Raw genomic sequence first — 19,135 nt, 5'->3', positions numbered from 1 at the left:
AATGAGTAGATTCTTCAATTCCTAGAATATGCTTCATACTTTTATCAAAAGAGAAGTGACCAGTTTGAGCAATTTCAGTTGACCTTAAGCCGTGGTTTGTGCTCATTTCTCGTGTTCTTTGTTTTTGTTTTATATATTTTTCAGTGAAAGGGCCAGCTGAGGTTATCAGCAGATATAAAAAAGTCTTGAAAAGCTTAAGCAAAGTCCGCACCATGACTGAAGCCTTCAGAATCAATGGCGTGGACCGGGGAACCATCAAGATCACTGCTGCAATTGCAGAGCTCAGCATTGTGGATCCTGTAACCTTCAACACCCTGAAGTATGATCCTGCAACTGAGACCCTGCAGTCCTTTGCTAAGAGGTGTGTAACGCACGTAACCTCTGAGAGGAAGAGCATTATAGAGGACATGAAGGCCACAGGTCAACTCCTTCCCTTGTTGATGAAATATTAGGACTTAAGTGAGCTTCTTTGTTCAGTTAAAAGTCTGTTAGATTGTTTTAGAATAGTGAAATATTTGTGCACAGGGGAATCAGTCACCTAATGCCGGAATTATAGAGCAAGTTTAGGCTGCTGAAGTGCAATGTTTGTACAGTTCAGTACATCTGTTCTAATCTTTGACAAGTCATGTTGAGCTGTGCAGGTTTTATATTTTTTATATTTCAATTTCTTTTGTATTTTTGTACACTGATACAGTTGTCAGCATTTGAAATTTCAGGAAGATTACCTGGTCAAGCAGTATTTGTTGTCAGCCTTGGGAAAACCTGAACCAGTGGTTTAATAAATGAGGTATTTGTACTTGTGCTGTCTTTGTTATTCTAGGACTGAATGAGAGGGAACCCATTTTTCAAAGGTGTAACCCATCACTTGTTTATTGCAGTAGCTGTGTGCTATAACATATTAACAAATTGTGAAGAGGAGGCAACTTTAGTTTAGGGAACATGTGTTGGTTAATAAGTGTTCAACTATTAGTGAATTAGTAATGATCAAGATGTCACTTTAGTATGGGGAACATATTCTATGTCACAAAGACTTAATTTAGTTGATTAGTTATTTTTTTATTATTAGTTTAGTTATTTGGACACTATTAATATTTGTAGTTTTGTGTTTTCTTATGTAAGAACAGACCATATTCATCAAGTGGTATTAAGGGAGAATAATTATTCTTGGGGTACTACCACCTTATTAAGTCCATACTAAGCAAAGCATATTAAGATCGTAATTCATATGCAACAACTTCCTTACTTAGTACTAATAAGCAATAATTCTGAGGTTATTGAGGGAAGACTCTTAGTTAATGGCTAACTGGTTGCATAATAAGGCCATGCAGAACAAGGCATTAATTAGTACTTAATGACTAATTAAGAGCCAATATGTTACTAATTTGCATGTCAATAAGCAACTAATTAATGGTGAATAGGTGAACCTTAAAATAAAGTGTTACCGATAATTTAATAACCTACATCATCACACTGGTGTCATCAGTTATCACCATAGAAACAGCTCCTGCAACACACAGGATGATGATTTAAAGATGAACAGTTCAGGAAATTCACTCAATCCTACAAATCTCACAGGTTTGTTGTTTGAACTGAAAAGTTAGAACAGAAGCAACTGTCATGAAGAAAATGTTTTAATGGAATTTATTTGAAAAAAAAAGTACAAACAGCTGCACTTTATATGGTTGTTGGAATAAATTGAAATATCACCACCACAGTACTTCAACAGGTTTCCCACAGAAATCACAAGGGGAGCTGAAGTTCAGTTAAAAGCTTTATTAAACACAATTTATCAAAAAAGCCTATTTTTATAACATAATTATAATATTATCAGTCTCCAAAAACAGATGAGCAGACATCAGACTAAAGTAATGTTTTCATTCAGACTCAAATATAATGAGGCACGAAGAAAGTTTAACATTTAACTGCCAGGAAGTGGGGGACTTAGGGGGAACTATGAGGGGAAACTAAGGGTTGAACCCAGATGCAGACAAACAAAGGGGATGTAGACTATGGTAAAGACAAGACTAGATAACATGAAACGTGGCAAGGACATGAAGACAAGACAAGGAAAACCACTCACGACACGGAAGGACATGAACACAGACAAACCAAGGGATGCACTAGATTTAAATTAATAAGTTTATTAATCACAACTAAAGACACAACTATGGGAACTATATAATTAACACACTCTAAGGGCTAAACACACAACAAAGGCAACACAGGGAAACAATGACTACACACAGATCACGCAAACTTTGGAGCAGGAGAAAGACTAAGACAACATAAGCAACTGGCTAACACAAAACGGGACAGAACTGAAGCCAAAAACAAGACTATGAACAAATTATCTATGAGTAGAATAATGAACAGAAAACGCTCCTGTCGGAGGAAGAAACTAAGAACTTGGACTTAAAACAGCAGAAACAAAATTCACTCCTGAAAACAAGGAGGAAAACAACACTATTAAATAAAACACAACCAAGGAACAAACTAAGAACTGAAGTTCGGCTATAATTAGCGAAAACAAAACAAAGCTTGACTATGCAAATTATAAAAAAAGGAAAAACTCACAGAGAACACAGCACGGACATGAACGCTGACAAACCGAGGGTTAACACAGACATTAACAGAGACTCGGACAAGAACAAAGATAACACAACAAAATAACACTCACTGAGGGATTATGGTAAACATTAAAGACTGAGGAACGCTAACATGAAACAAGGCATGGACTAGGACAAAGACAAGAAACAAACCTACGGGGACTGTAGCAACCAAAGGACAAAGACAAACCAAGGAGACAATTACCTGAAGCACGACACGGACAAGACAAAGAAATCACACGACAAACACTTACTATGGACTATGGCTTGAACTATAACAATAACACAGACTTGGACTATGACTTTGGTATCTCAGACGACGACCCGACAAGGACAAAGGGAAGACACGGACTTAAATACACTAGGGAGGAACACTAATGAGACACAGGTGAAAACAATCAGACAATCACACGGGAGGGAAAACACAGGAAGTAAAGCAACACAAAGACACATAACATGACCCTTCAAAATAAAACAGGAAGTAACCAAAACCAGGCAAAGACAAGACACAATGGGAAACTTAACAAAATACAAACAAGACAGGGCAAGGGTAGAGACTAAGACAATACAAAAACTCTTACATAAAACGTGGCATGACTATAGACTAAGACAATTAGGAATACACAGACTTGAACAGAGAAACGAACATGAACTAAGAAAACACTAGAATGAACACTTACAAGGAACAAGGCAAAAGATCAACAAGAGAACACTAAACAAAAACCGGCGTGCATGGCACGGGTCATGACATTAACACAACGTTTCGTCTCTTTGGAGCTTTCAGAGGATGCTCTCACCTGATTGATTCACAGGTAGATTTCTGTTTCTATGGTGACAGTAATAACGTCCCTTCATCACCTCTGTGTCCTGTAGTTCTGGTCCATTGTGGTCCTCTGTGGGACGCATCAGTAATTAATCTCTCCTGTGTCTCTCAGGATGTTCTCTACATCCTCCCTTCATTAAAACTCTCTCTCTCTGCAGTGAAGTTAAACCTCTCTCGTCCTCCTCCGCTGCTTCTCTCCATGTTTTATTAATGAACTCTGTGAGCAGCAGCCCAAAGAAACCAGGTCACATCAGCTGCCACACACACACACACACACACACACACGCACACACACACATACACACACGCACACAAACACACAATACTCATCATATGCTGTTTGAGCTGCAGCTAGTGAGTAAACGTCAATCAGTGTTTGTCAAAGTCAAAGATGACGTCCTCAAATGTCTCGTTTTGTCCACAACCTGAAAATACTCAGTTTACTGTCAAAATGATGCAAAATATCAAACATTCAAGAAGCTGGAATCAGAGAATTTATAGCAGCGTCGTACGTTAGCTTATAGCGTCGTACATTAGCTTATAGCGTCATATGTTAGCTTATAGTGTTGTATGTTATCTTTCAGCATTGTATGTTAGCTCATAGCATCGTATGTTAGCTTATAGTGTTGTATGTTATCTTATAGTATCATATATTATCCAGTGGGGCAGGTCTGGTTCTGGAAGCTGAGCAGGTCGTCCACCAATCGGCTTGTGGGTGGTTTGATGTTACTAATAACAGTTAATAACTTTTAACTGTTTAGCCCTCAGCTGAACCTGGATCACTCTGACTGCTGCAGTATCTGTTCACACTCGTCTCCTTATGTAACGCCTGAAGAACAAAGTGAAGCTAAGTGTTTCTCTCCAAGTATTCCAGAAGTCTCCGTTGGCCTGTTTGAAGCCTTTATGTAACAGCCTCTGCAGCACTGCACAGACAAACCAACACAGCTCTGATAGTCCGACCACTCTTACTGCACGTCCATTTTTACATGAATCCAGTTCACAATAACTGAACAAAACTCAAAGGTCTGCAGATTCCTGTGATATAAAGCAGAAAATCAGAGACGTTACAGAAACTAGAAACTGATGATGAGGATGTTTTAGTATTTTTGCTTGTTAAATGACTTGAGCTGTCAATTACCGGTTGAATTGATCGATTAATTAATCGTCTACTTGTTTCAGTAGCAGTTCAGATAAATGTGCATTTTTTTAGCTGTTTTAGAAAATCTTCACAGGTAATTCAATCAGTGACACATGGAATCATGACTGGGTTATAATAAACCCTTACGCCCTTAGCTTTATGTGCAGCTAACTGACAGTAGCACTGATTGTAATGAATTAAGTACCTGAACTCACCTTAGTACTAAAACACACCTGCTGAAACTCTGGTTCCTCAGGTCTGTTTTAACCAGACTGAGAGTCGACAGCTCTGTAGGCTGTTCTCAGGTCAGCGGTGGTTAGCAGTGAATCTAAGACATACCATCTTGTAGATAAATGAATACATATACATTCATACTGTAGTAATAAATATATACTGATATAAACAGAAGCTAAACAGTAGGTAACCTGGTTAGACAGCAGGTGGAGCCTGTACAGTATACATTGGGCTTTGAGCTGAATGCTAACATTAGCATGCTAACATGCTCGCAGTCACCGTGTTTACCTGTATAGTTCTTAATTACCAGGTAGACGATCAGTAACCAGATTTCTGCTGTAAATTTCTCCTGGAGAGCTCAGGTGTCTCTGTCACGTCAGCAGGTAACCGGGCCATGTTTGTTTCCACCGTTTATTAAATTCAGACCAAAATGAATCAGGAAGCTGCGTCTTCTGTCAGAACAGTTCAAATCAGGAGGATGTAAAATATGATCTGCTGCATATACATGGATTTACATAGAAAGTCATGAATTCACTCTCAGTAATCTGCCCCCTGTGGCTGTTTGGAGGTATGACAGGCTTCATGTTAATGACTGTGTCCTTTAAACGGCCTGTCAGACGTTTCGAAACCTCGTTAGGTGACTGTTTGCTGGCAGTTGAAGGCAGACTGTCCTCAGTGCTTCTCTGTTTCCTCTCATCATGGGGCCTTTAACGTTAGCCTGGATTTGTGTTGCCTAGCAACTGCTAAGAAGTGAGAGAGGTGTTGAGAGTTTGCTGCATTTCCATTTTTATCAAGTCCTGCAGTGTGTTTGTTACCTGGTGTTAAATCACACCTGCTGTACGACAGCTGAGACACCTGAGATTATATGTGCTGGAAGCTGACTGCAGATCAGAGGATTTATGCAAAGATATGTCTTCATTATTCATCATCAACTAATGCTTAAATCAACTTAAACCAATCTTCCATGAAATTATTCTCTGGTCGAATGAAATTTAGAGAGTTCGTTAGCCAGAGGAAAGAAAAAAAGAGGTAAGAAAAAACATGAGCAAAATAAAACAGAGGCATAAAAAACAAAAAACATATTAGCTTAGCACCAAAACTAGAAGCTAGAAGCCTAGCTCAAGATAGAGAAAAAAGTCTGTCTGATTTACATGCGTGTTGTTAGCTAAAAAGCTGATCAGCCATCTATCCAGACAGTTTCGTTACCTTAGCTAACGGGAACGCTGCTATAACATCTGTAAGAAAGTCATTCAGAAAAGGTCTAACATATGTTAGCATTAGCCAGGTGTGAAAGAACGTCAGAGGACATGGGCTCAACTTGATGCTAACATTAAATGTTGATCAGCTAACGTGTTGGGAATCATTAGCCAGTGAAGTTACTGAAGTTCCTTCTAAATGTTCTGAGGGGGAACGGGTTAAAAACAGGAGAAGTAAAAGAAATAAAGCTTTTTATTCTCTTATTCCAGAGGTTTAACATATGAGTCACAGTCCAGGGCTAAATATCAGTGTAGCAACGTTAGCCCAGTATGTTTAGCTAGCTTCTGGGATTGATCAGACATGATGTAGCGTGTAGCGCTGCTGGTTTTCACAGCTATGACTTCATATCTAACTCTTGGTTTGGTGTAACAGTTAAAGTAAACGCTGCCCTGCTTTTGACATTTTATTTTAGATATTGTTCTGCGGCCCGTCGTTAAAAGCGCGTCACTGATCGATCGGTCGATTGATCACCAGCTGTTTCTGTAGTTTCAGGCAGAGAGACGCAGCTGCTGCTGACGGGCTTCACGGCTGGACGTGACGACCTTCATTTATATTCATGAGCAGATTTAAACCAAACGCTGTCGGGCTCAAGCTGAGGTGAACGTATACATGCACATACAGAATGCTGCTAACACAGGTGGGCGGATAACACCTGCTGTTATCTCCTCTCTAACAGTGTTATATTTTAAATATATCTACATCACATGTACAGGACTAATAAGACGACTGCATTTATATGCATTCATTTCTTTTTATTACTTATTTACTCATGAGCCGGTCGTTAGCCGGCTGCAGCTCGCTCATGAGCCGGTCGTTAGCGCTGCAGCTCGCTCATGAGCCGGTCGTTAGCCGGCTGCAGGTGTTTGAGCTGACTGCAGGATGAGCGCACCTGTTCTGCTGCCAGCAAACAGTTAACACGTGACGTCACGCAGCCTCATTGAGGATTCATGTCAGGGCCTCTGTGTCTCTGTAGCATGAAGTGACGTCGCTCTGCATCACGCTGAGAGACGAGCTGATGCTGAAGAGGAAATATAGGACAACAGGAGGAAGAGGAGGAGGAGGAGGAGAGGTCTGCAGCAAACACTGAAGCCATCGAGAGACCAGCTGCATCTGTACACCAGGTAATTATTCATGCAGTGTGTGTGTGTGTGTGTGTGTGTGTGTGTGTGGTTGATATGTGCAGCAGCGACAGGAAGATGAAGATGATTTATATTAAAGGACAAACACAGGAAGGTCGTTCAGAGGGAGGAGAGCTGCCGATATCAGCTGATTACTGCTGACTGAGCTGCTTCACAGTAACTGAGTACATTTACTCCACTACTCTCTTTAAGTACGAGCTCCTGAGTATTTCTGTCATCTGCTACTGCAATACGTCTCAGAGTGTTGTTACCTCACTGTGTTTATCAGATTATAATTCATAATGTAATATATAATAATATACAAATAATCAATACAAAATCTAATCAACGCCTAAATGTGTCATCATAGATTAAGATAAAAGTTTATTGATCCCAGCAGCATATGAAGTCATTAAAATGAGCTCCAGCTTCAGCTGCTGCATCGTTGCAGTGATGAACACATGAAAGCATCAATAATTAGAATATTTAATATTCTGACATGAGCCATTCACATGAGTACTTTTACTTCTGGTATGTGTTGATGCTAATCTTTTTGTACTTTTACTGGAGTAAGATGTTGAACGCAGTACTTTTACTTGTAGAACAGTATTTCCAGACTGTCGTATTAGTACTTTTCCACCACTGGCTTAAAGGAATACTTCAGCATTTGTGTGTATTAATACTACGAGTTTCTGTAGTCAGCAGATTGTGACTCGTCAGAAATGTGTTTTCTCTGGAGGCCTCACCTCCTCATTCCAGATATTTAAACACAGATTTACTTCGCAGGAAGTATTCAGACACCTTCACCTTGTCTTTACTAAATGTTTGTTAAAATCATTTCAATCCAACGATCTTCAGTCAGTATTGAAGAGTCACTGAGAGAACTGAGAGAAGAGTTCAGGTGCTTCCAGGTCTCTCCATCATGTTTGAGGTCACCTGCAGCGACCGGACAAACATCCAGACCTCGATGAGGAGGTCGCACATCAGGAGATCTGCAGGGAGTCAGACGAGTCGTTTCAGGTGTAACATTCAGGGAGAACGACTGAAAATATCTTTGATCAGAGAGGACGCACAAACTGAAGGAGGCAACTACGACTCCCAGGGTGCATTTCACTGACACACATCCAATCAGAGAGCTTGACCTTCTGTCACATGTCACAACTGAGAAAAGTGATGAAACCTTTGACTTTACCATCACTGTCCGTAGCAGCAGCAGCTGAGGCTCATGGGTAATGTAGTATTTACGGGGTGATGAAGTGGTGAGAACACAGTCATCAGTTCTTCTCCTTTATGTTCAGCATCAGTATCGTCCTGTGTGGTGCAGCATCGGGGGAGGTGTCGCAGCTCTCTGTCTGTCTGTTCTCCCCCCTCCTCACCTCCTCACCTCGTCCCCTCTGCTCCAGCTCCAGCAGGATGGAGGGGCTGCTGCGGCTCAGCCCGCCCGGAGCGTGAGGAGCCTTCCTGGGCTCCGTCCGCCTCGCCCCCCCCTCCTCACCGCTCAGTGTGGAGCTCTGATCCTCCTCCTCTCTGCAGCAGCGTCTCTGCTCCATCAGCTGAAAACATGGACGGACTCCGCTTGCCGCCCGTCATCGAGGAGGTCCTCGATCCATCCGGTCAGTCTATTTCAGTATTTGCTGCTTCTGTTGGTCATGAATAACATGAAAGCTGCTGGAGCTGCAGAAACAAACAGCGATTACTTCAAATGAACCATCTGAACTTTAACTGGATAATATAAACGATCATTAATAACTCTGCTTTTAACAGAAACACTCGGTTATTCTGATTGATTTCACTTTGACACTGTCGAGCTCCTGTCAGTGAAGCTCAACACTTCCTGTTTCACAATAAAGGCCTTCAGGGGAACAGAAGGGACTGAACTGTGTCCAATAAATTTTATTCTGCTCACTCACATCAAAACATGCTGTTTTCCTCAAAGACAACAATACTTTTTAGGGAGGATGGCCGACACAAAGACGACACAGCTCATAAACCTATTGATCAAATACAAACTGAATTCATTTATCTACTTTAACAGAACACATTTGTACATTTTAAAGACAACAGTGAAGGAATAAAGATTAGCTGCTACAGACCATCATCATCAGTATTCTGATGTTTGTTAACAGATTTCATGTCTCAGTGGAGCAGGAAGTACTGCTGTTACTTTAGTAAAAGTTCTTATACCAGTGTAGAAATACTGAACACCATGAATCAGCGTTTGTGTGTTTGTGATGATGATGTTTACATGAGCCAAGAGTTGCAGCTCTGGTGTGTTTCTCCTGCTTCACCACTAGATGGAGCCAGTGTGCTGTGAAGCTTTAACATCAAATGATAAAATAAGATGATGTGTGATGATGCTTTGTAGCCGCTGATGCTCTTCTCAGCGTTATTAAATCAGTTTCTCTGTGTGTGTGAAGACGAGCTGTGTGAGACGAAGGTGGAGAAGCCCACCATGTTGGCAGAAACTCTGACGGCCAAAGAGAGGCAGTCCCTGGAGGAGAAGGAGGAGACTGGGGGAGACGGAGAGAAAGGCCAGCAAGAGGAAGAGAAGGAGGTGACTGAGGAGAAGGAAGAGGAGGAGCGAGTAGGAGAAGGAGGAAGGAAGGATGAAGAGGAGGAGCTGGAGGAGCTGAGAGGTCAGGTGCTACAGATGCTGCTGGAACTGGAGGAGACCAGAGAGGTTTCCCAAAGACACGAGGAGAGTTTCCTCGAGCTGCAGGGTGAGTACAGTTACTGCATTACTGCACTAAACCCCCAGTACCTGTACTCATGTATTTCATACTTTATTCCTGTACTCCACTTTTTACTCCACTACTTTTGGCTGACAGCTTTAGTTACTCTTTACTTTCCACATTCCTTCCTGTCCAGTGAAAAGCTTGTATCTCCAGATGTTGGTGATAAACTGAAGGATGAAGTTTTCCTTCATGTCTTCTTCAGCTAAATAAACTGTTTAAAAGCCTCTTGGATCAGCTGAAAATGCATCGTCACTAAGCTGAAAACAGGCTGTTTTTCTGAGATACGAGGTTCTCACAGGACAAACATATGATGATCTTACAGAATATGATGCATCGCTGCAGATTAAACCAGCCAACAGGATATAAAGTAGTTCAAATGAGCTCAAGCTGAAACATCTACAGCAGTAAAATTATATTAAAAAGACTTTTTAATCAATGCTAAAACATGTTTCGCTAGAACAGGGGTCAGCAACCTGCGGCTCCGGAGCCGCATGTGGCTCTTTCATCTCTCTGATGCGGCTCTTGAAAATAATTAATGAGCATTTAATTAAAATGTATTTTATTTTAGTTTGTTGGTTTTGAAACAGACATCGTGCACGCCTCACAGATGACAGATGCAGGTGACGGCGCACAGAGCTGATGTGCAGACGCTGTGCGCTGAGGTTCAGGAGCAGAAATCACATTAACCACGTTTGATTAATATTTTAATTGCCTATTATTTAGCATATATTCTTATTTTTTCATTGTTCTGTGAAATAGTCCTTTTATTATTCAGGTTGACAGCTGACTGCACGCGCCAGTAAAAGGATGACGGCACACAGAGAGTGGATGGCTTTTTTTTTTTTTTCAGAAATACAAGAAGGACTCAAATAGACACTGAGTATTTTACTTGAAAGTAAACTTCAACCCAACGTCTTTAATTCTGAGTTCAAAATGTTTTTGTTGCATGCAGAAACGTCATCACGTTTTCTCTGCAGTCGTTCAGCTATTTCATAAATGCAGCACATTATCGTTTGTTTGTACGTAGTATAAAGGCAAAAAAAGTTATATGCGGTGTTATTATAATATATATTATATTCAAAATGTCAAAGGGGTTTCGTGGCTCCCAGTGTTTTCTTTACTGTGGGAAACGGGTCGAAATGGCTCTTTGAGTGGTAAAGGTTGCCGACCCCTGCTCTAGAATCACACAGAAACGTCTTCAGCCTCATCTTTTTCTTCTTCTCTGATCTCAGGTCTGTTAGAGGACGAGCGCCTGGCGAGCGCCCATCAGGCCGAGAGTTTCACCAGGCAGATCCAGAGACTGCAAGGTACACACATCCTGTTTGTCGCAGTACAAGAGTACACAAGTACTTTTTAAACTTTGCTTCCTCCTCCTGCAGCTCAGCTCCGGTCGGTCCAGGAGGAGATGGACAGTCTGGAGGAGGAGAAGGAGAGTGAGCTGGAGGAGGTGCGGGAGGAGCTCCGCTCGGCTCAGGAGGAGGTGCTGATGCTGCAGCAGGCGGCCGAGGAGGCGGCGGCGGAGAGGGAGAACGACATCGCCTCCCTGCAGGAGGAGCTGTGTCGGCTGCGGGCAGAGCTGCAGCGCCTCCACGTCACGGCGCAGGAGTACGAGCTGGAGATCACGACGCTGAGAGCCGAGATCAGCATGAAGAGCGAGAAGAAAGACCCTCACACACACAGTAACTCCTCATGTTTCATACAGGACTGGACTGGGGTAGATAGCCAATTAGCAACCTGATGTTAGCAGGCTAGCTTGCTAATTAGCAACCTGATACTAGCAGTTTGCAGGTTAGATGGCTAAATAGCAACCTGATGTTAGCTGTTAGCAGGCTAGATAGCTAATTACCAACCCGTTGTTAGCAGCTAGCAGGTTAGATAATTAATTAGCAACCTGATGATAGCAATTTGCAGGTTAGATAGCTATTTAGCAACCTGATTTTAGCGGTTAGCTGGTTAGATAACTAATTAGCAACCTGATGTTCGCAGTCTGCAGACTAGATAGTTAGTTAGCAACCTGATGTTAGCAGTCTGAAGGCTAGATAGCTAGCTAGCAACCTGACATTAGCAGTCTGCAGGCTAGATAGCTATTTAGCAACCTGATATTAGCAGGTTAGATAGTGTATTAGGAACCTGATGTTAGCAGTCTGCAGGTTAGATAGCTAGTTAGCAACCTGACATTAGCAGTCTGCAGGCTAAATAGCTAGTTAGCAAACTTTCCTGCTGAAAGTTTGTTTATTTAATACACACGAGGAGGTTGTGTGCTTTTAGTGCGGTTTACTGTTTGCAAACTGTGGTCAGTGTGATGCTCCAGTGGGTCCACTCTGGTAGCACCGCAGTTAGGTCAGGAAGGCAGAAACCTGTTTTTTGCAGAAAAGGATCAGAACTGAGTGTTTCAAAGTGATCTAAAAATGAAAGCGTAGGGTCACGGGGACTCTCAGGTATCTGGTTCATCACCTGTGTGGGGGAAAGCAAAGTAAACCGACTGAATTATTATTATTATCTGCTGTTGTCTTTGTGTGTTCAGGTGATGTGAGTCAGCTGAAGGAGGACTTTGTCTCTCTGACAGAACAGCGTCAGACTCTGACCAGCGACAACAAAGAGCTGAGCAACAAAGTGGAGCAACTGCAGCAGCAAGACAGGTGAGTCATCCAACCAGCTGTCAATCAGTCTGCTGCAACAGAACACAAACAGCCAGAGATCAGAGATCAACACTGTGTGTGTCAATCACTGTTAAAGGTCAAAGACCGGTTTTAATCAGCACAAGATAACAGCAGGTGATAGAAACTAATGTGTTAAAACGCACTGAGTGAATACGAGCATCGACACCTGACTTCCTCTGACTGCTGCGGCTTTCCTGGTGAACAGGTGTGATGTGTACCTGGCAGTCAGGGAGGAGGGCGACACTAAACGTGAGCGGGATGACCAGGTGAAGGCCGACTCTTACATCACCCTGTCTCAGTCCTGTCCAGACCACCAGGACCAAGCCCTGAAGGATCCGGACTCTTCATCAGTCCAGGAGAAGTTCTGCAGCTCGGAGCAGGGCGTCCTGAAGGTCCAACTGACACAAGCTGAGGAGATGGCTCATGAAGTACAGAGAGAGGTATCAGATCCTTCAACAGCGTCAGAGCTCAGAGCTGATTTATTTCATGTGTTTCACTGTTGACGGCTGTTTGTTCTCAGTTCTGTGTGGCTACACACCAAATTTCCCTTGAGAATAATCATGAAGTTCAGTTTGAAGAGAACATTTCAGCTTTCAGGGGGCGCTGGCAGGGATGTAGATTAAAGCTCACGCTGGCTTTTATAAAGACATCATTTCAGAACCACTGCAGGTTTGATCAGCAAATAATCTTCAACCTTTTCCTCTTTATTCTAAAAATGAGATTCACATGTAAAACCATATTCTCAATATATTGATCTTTAACATTTTAACATAAACAAACCAAAGCTAGCATTAGCTGTGGAGTATAAACAGCTTCACATGTGACAAACATTATGGTCATTATTCTATTACAATGTCGCCAATCCCAGTTAGCAAGGTCGCTACCTCGGAAGCGATTACAGAAAATATTTTATGACATGATTAATCCCACAAATGAGTCTGAATTACTTCACCTCAGTTTAACATGACTCTGGAGCTCCTGCAGTGTTGTCGATAAAATAACACAACCTGCCAGAGATGTTGTTGGCCACAGCTGTATGACAACCTTTAAAAGAACGTTTTCTAAAGACCAAAGTGTGAAACTGAAATAGTTTTAATGATCCAGTCGGTTTGTCAGACAATTTTCTTTTTTAATGTCTTTTCTGATAATCAGAAAGAGGAACTGTTTGTGTACATTTCAGATAACAGTAGCAGTAAACATCTGGATCAAATACATTTTCTGGAAGCTTCATGAAGAACAATAAAGTTGTCAGAGCTCTCTGCTGGACAAAGCATGGAACAACAACACCGTTTCTAAACTGCTGCAAACACACATTTGACATTTCTACACGCTAATGTTGCTTTGGCTGGTCTATAATACAGGTCCAATCACAGCTGACTAACATTAATTGATATATTGGCCTCATTGATCAGTTTAGCCCCTCTTTAACCCCGCTTTCTTGCTGTTAGTGTGATGGTTTGAAGGGTGAACTGGTGGAGCTGCAGCAGCTGTACGACAGCAGCCAGCGGGAGCGAATGGCGCTGGAGGAGGAGCTGCAGCGCTGCAAGGCCGAGCTACAGAAACTGGCGGGCAGGAAGTCACAGGTGAGAGGCCAAAGGTCAACGGCCCAGGTGCTTTGTCATATGGGGAGTATGCTCTAGTCACCTGCATGTGATTCCTGAATTTGGTACAGGTGAAAACATCTGGTCATCATGTAACAGCACCTGCACAGCGCAGTTCAGGATGAAAACATCTGGAGTAGAGTTGCAAATTTCATGCATTTTTTCTTAACTGATAGTTGAACATGTTAACGATCAATAATCAAATAATCATTGACGATTTATCCATCTACTCGGTTGTCTGCTGTGTGCCTGACCTGCATGGCCTCATTGAGCAGGACCTCTGATTGGTTTGTCGACGTAGTGGCGTGTGGTGACTGTGATGTAACACAGGCCAACAGTCACCTTGTCAGCTGAGAGTCACCGCGCCTTCAGCTCGTCCTTCTTTGTCCTGCTTTGTGGTTAACACGATAGCCTGGTTTTTGTAGACATCAAGTCCTTTTCTTACCTTAAAGCAAAGCCTCTGTGTTTTTGCTCGTCTAGCTAACGCCAACATTTGACAATTTGTTGGGACGATGATCCAACAGCAACTGTCAGCTGCTGAGGGTTCAGGTGGTGCAACACTGGCGTTGTAGTGCAGCTGTAATGCTCTCATGCTGGACGATTATTGTCCTCTTCATCTTGTCTCACCTTTTCCCACTGACCTCTTCTTTCTTTGTTGCTCCAGTAGTTTCTCTGAACTGCAAAGGTGAAGTACGCCCTCTTGTGGTGTAAAACTTGATACATGTGTTCTCCAGAGAACTGGTATACAGAACACTGTCGTTTTATACATTTTTAACCGGTTAAAATTCTTAACAGCATTTAGTCGATCATTAATGATTAACAGGTATCTGTAAATTCTTGAAAAATATTTAAGGTAAGTGCAACACAGTGTTCACATGAAAAACTCGACACACACTGAAACCTGTTTCACTTTAAATTCATGATTTTCACCATGAACTCCGTCTGTGCTGTTTGCATGTGGGTCGATGCCGGCTCGGCTGAAACACTTCCTGGATGCCTCATCTGTCATCGTGCTTTCTGGTTTGCAGTAGCTGCAGCTCTGCTCATGTTGCTGGTGTTTGAGCGTCGTGATGTGAGCTTCTTCTGAACATCTGTCGCTTCTGGGCAGTTTGTTTTTGTCCAAGCAGTCATCTGTTTGTTTCTTCTTCTGCTCAACTTACCGCTTCCTCCACACAGCCTTCAGGGACGGTCTAAACTAGAGGTTTATTCAACACAGTGAAGCGTTCTGGTGGTGCATTCTGTTTTCCTGACTTCACTCCTCTCCAGGTGTGGACAAGAGTCACAAATTCATTGACAGACTGTGCTGGTCAGTGTTAAAAGGACTTGTAACTTGGCTTTGACTTTAAAACCTTGTGACTTCAGTCAGACTAGAGCCATGGAATAAACAATGACATGCCCTCCCCAGACCTCAGACCAGACTGGGGACCCGAGTGTCTGAGACTTGACTTTGTGATTGGAACTTTAGACTCGACCTATGACTTCAGTGTAAAAGCTTGACACTAAACTTGAGACTTGCCAGCCTTGACTTTGACCTAAACTTTGGAACTTTTGGGACTTGACTTGGAACTTGAGACTAGACTTGGGACTTGGATGTCAAGACTGGAGCCTAAACATGAAGCTGACCTATCTTGGTTGGAACTTGACCTGGAACTTGAGGTTACATACGGACCTGCCTGCCTCAGACTGAACTTTTTACTTGATTATACTGATTCGAGACATGACCTAAGACTTGCCTGTGACTTAGGACTCGTCTTGGTACTTGAGTGTCAACACTTGAGTCTGGACATAGGTCCTGTCTGTGTGAGACTTGAATTGGGACTTGATTGTGTAATTTGGGTATCAAGGCTTGAGACTGGTTGTGATTTAGTACTTGAATCTCAACATTCGAGACTCGGTAGGGACTTGCTTATGTGAGAGACTCTGGGCTTCACTTTCTTCATGTGGGATTTCACTCGAGGTTTGACTTGGGATTTGGGACTGGCCTTGAGGTGGGACTTGTAGCTTGACTCTGGACTCGAGTGTCATAGTTTGAGAACCGACATGGGACTTGACTTGGGAATGGTAAACGATGACTTGGTCCCACCTCTGCTCCTCTCCATCATATCATTCACTTACATTCTTGTACTCTGTAGGTGCAGTTGACCTCGTGGTTGAACCTTTAACTGTTACCGTCAGTACAGGCAGCACAGGGTGCAGGCAGGTCTATAAATGAAAAGATGTCGATGTTTTAAACCCTGGAGGTGAAAAACTGCAACCAAAAACTCTCCATCTCGTCTTTAACCATCGCAGATATCATTCTCTAACAGCCTGCTCTTTCTGTTTCCTCCCTTTCCTCCATCGTCACGCTTTATCTGACTGCCTTTGTTTCACATGAACTTTACACGATGAACTGAATCAAATTCTGTGTAAATTTGATGGATGTTGATGCTCAACCTGCCTGCCTATCAACCTGTTTCTCTTTTCTTTTTCTATCCATTATTTTATCTGTTCTTTCCTGTTTTTGTTTGCTACACGCTCGCTTATCTTCCCGACACGCCTCTGACTTTATTATTCTGATTATTTTATGCTTTTATTTTCTCTTACCACACCCCTCTCTCCATGCCCCCTACACTCCTACCTCTGTCTTTTCCCCAGAACTGCACTCGTCCGTCAGAGCCCCCTGTTCTCTCCATCCCCTTCATAGGAATGATTGTAATAGTGGCCTTGATTTGGTGCTGGTGGGAGGAGCTGGCGTCCTAGTGAGGACCAGGTATGGCCACGCCCTTCTTTCTCTACCAGACGCTCTTCCTCTTTTAGCATCCGAGAGTGGCTGAATCGTGGGGTTACATTCGAGATAACTGTGCTTGAAAAGAAATGGTTCATACGATGTGTTGTCCAACCACGTCTGAAAGCAAAAGTGCCACCAATCACAGAGCGAAGTGGCTGTGATTGGTCAGATTGTTTCGGACAGTTGAACCTGGATAAAATCTGATCTGTTAATCAGCTGCTCTCTGGAACTGTTCCTGTTCCTCTGGGTCATATTAAGGCCTCTGGTGACTTTCATGTATCTTCTCAGTATGGAAACACATTCCTTTGAAATGATTCCCTGCTGCTGATTTTTGTGTTTTGGTCTGAAAACTCATTAAAGGTACCCTGTGGAGTTTTTATGAACAGAGCACTGTGTGTATCACTGAGGCCTCAGAAACCTGTTGAGTCACCTTTGCTGTTGGGTTTCTCGGTGGTTTCCTTCCACCATCTTTTGGTCAGTGGAACAACACGAAATCATTAGCAGGACTGTTTGTTGCATCACCTGCAAACACCTGCTTCAAATCAGGGGCCAACTCTTATAAACAAACTCCACAAGGTACCTTTAAAAGACACGAGACACTGCTGATAAAAGCCTGATCCCCACAAGGTCCTCCACGGTCCTCCGGTGGTTCTAGTCCACCTTGATTTAATGTTTTCTTTTCGTGGCCCGTCTCTGAGGTCAGCTCACTGCTGCATGTGAAAAACTTTTAGTTTAAGTGTTGTTGTGAGAACCGACGCTGACGAGTTGACTCGGTCAGGAGGTCTCTGTGGCGAGGAAGAACCTGTGAATGTGGTCCAGAGGCTGGCAGCCATCACTGAAGCTGAAGGACTAAGGAGATCCACCCACAGGGTCCAACAGGACACACACACACAGACACACACACAGACACAGAGAGACACACAGACACAGAGAGACACACACACAGAGACACACACAGACACAGAGAGACACACACACAGAGAGACACACACACACACAGACACAAAGACACACACACACACACACACACAGAGACACACACACACAGACACACACACACAGAGAGACACACACACAGAGAGAGACACACACACACACACAAAGACACACACACACATACAGAGAGACACACACACACAGAGAGACACACAAAGACACACACACAGAGACACACACAGACACAGAGAGACACACACAGACACAAAGACACACACAGACACACACACACAGACACACACACAGAGACACACACAGACACACACACAGAGACACACACACAGAGACACACACACAGACACACACACACACACACACACACACAGACACACACACACACACAGAGACACACACAGACACACACAGACACACACACACACAGACACACACACACAGACACAAAGACACACACACACACACAGACACAAAGACACACACACACACACAGACACACACACACAGACACAAAGACACACACACACACACACAGACACAAAGACACACACACACACACAGAGACACACACACAGACACTGTCAGGGAGCAGCATTAGACAGATGAGGACTTTAGAATAATAAAAATAAAAATGAATGTGATTCAGTTCAAAACTCTTGTTGTTTATCGTCTTTTTTTCGAGTCACCCTCCGGCAGTTTTTAAAAACGGACCTCGCCGTCTCTCCGCTGACTTTTCATTTGTTTTCCAGCAGAGTGACACCGAAGGCTGGAACCTGGCGGTGGCAGCGGTTGCCGTGGCGGCCATTGTAATTCTGGTGGTCCCCAGCTTCACCAGGGCCTGAGGACTACACAGGAAGTGACCTCGCCGGGACGTCTCGGATCGTGGGATTGCCGTCACCCATCCAAGTTGCTGTCCTGAAGTCCGCCTGTCGCATCGGCGCCGCCGAGACGTTTTCACCCGAACGCCACAGAAGTCAGTGACATCTGGAGGGAAAGAAAGAAGACTGTCGTCCACGCAGCCTCTTCACTCTTCCTGCAGGTGTCAGTCAGCTGGTTGATTTATTGATCGACTGTGAGCTTTTCAAACATCCACTGTCACGATCCAGGAGTCTCACTGGAAGCCGCACAGAAGTATTATTACTTTTATTGATCAGCAGAATAAACTTCAGAACGCAGAACAACCATCAGCAGCAGCGCTCTGGTGTTACTGGTTTCGAGGTGATTTTACCACATAAATGTAGTTCA

The 19,135-nt window shown here is 43.1% G+C and overlaps 1 protein-coding gene across 1 annotated transcript; it reads left to right on the top strand.

The window, feature by feature from the left end:
- The first annotated feature begins 212 nt into the window (after window positions 1-212).
- LOC121626110 (coiled-coil domain-containing protein 136-like) lies at window positions 213-16,911 on the top strand. The gene is made up of 10 exons (XM_041964469.1): window positions 213-361; window positions 8,475-8,624; window positions 8,710-8,803; window positions 9,707-9,896; window positions 11,144-11,218; window positions 11,291-11,590; window positions 12,436-12,550; window positions 12,777-13,011; window positions 14,020-14,154; window positions 16,807-16,911. Exons 1-10 carry the CDS (start codon window positions 213-215, stop codon window positions 16,909-16,911), a joined length of 1,548 nt encoding a protein of 515 aa, XP_041820403.1.
- Window positions 16,912-19,135: the final 2,224 nt, after the last annotated feature.

This window comes from Chelmon rostratus, chromosome 22 (assembly GCF_017976325.1).
Source record: "Chelmon rostratus isolate fCheRos1 chromosome 22, fCheRos1.pri, whole genome shotgun sequence".
NCBI classification, from domain to species: domain Eukaryota; kingdom Metazoa; phylum Chordata; class Actinopteri; order Chaetodontiformes; family Chaetodontidae; genus Chelmon; species Chelmon rostratus.
This window is presented reverse-complemented; position numbering and strand designations above follow the sequence as displayed.

Bases quoted from the DNA above. Each gene is read 5' to 3' on its own strand.
- LOC121626110 (XM_041964469.1), top strand. From the start codon at position 213: ATGACTGAAGCCTTCAGAATCAATGGCGTGGACCGGGGAACCATCAAG. The intron at 11,219-11,290 runs GTACACACATCC...CTCCTCCTGCAG, and splicing joins GCAGATCCAGAGACTGCAAG to CTCAGCTCCGGTCGGTCCAG. The intron at 14,155-16,806 runs GTGAGAGGCCAA...TCTTTTCCCCAG, and splicing joins TGGCGGGCAGGAAGTCACAG to AACTGCACTCGTCCGTCAGA.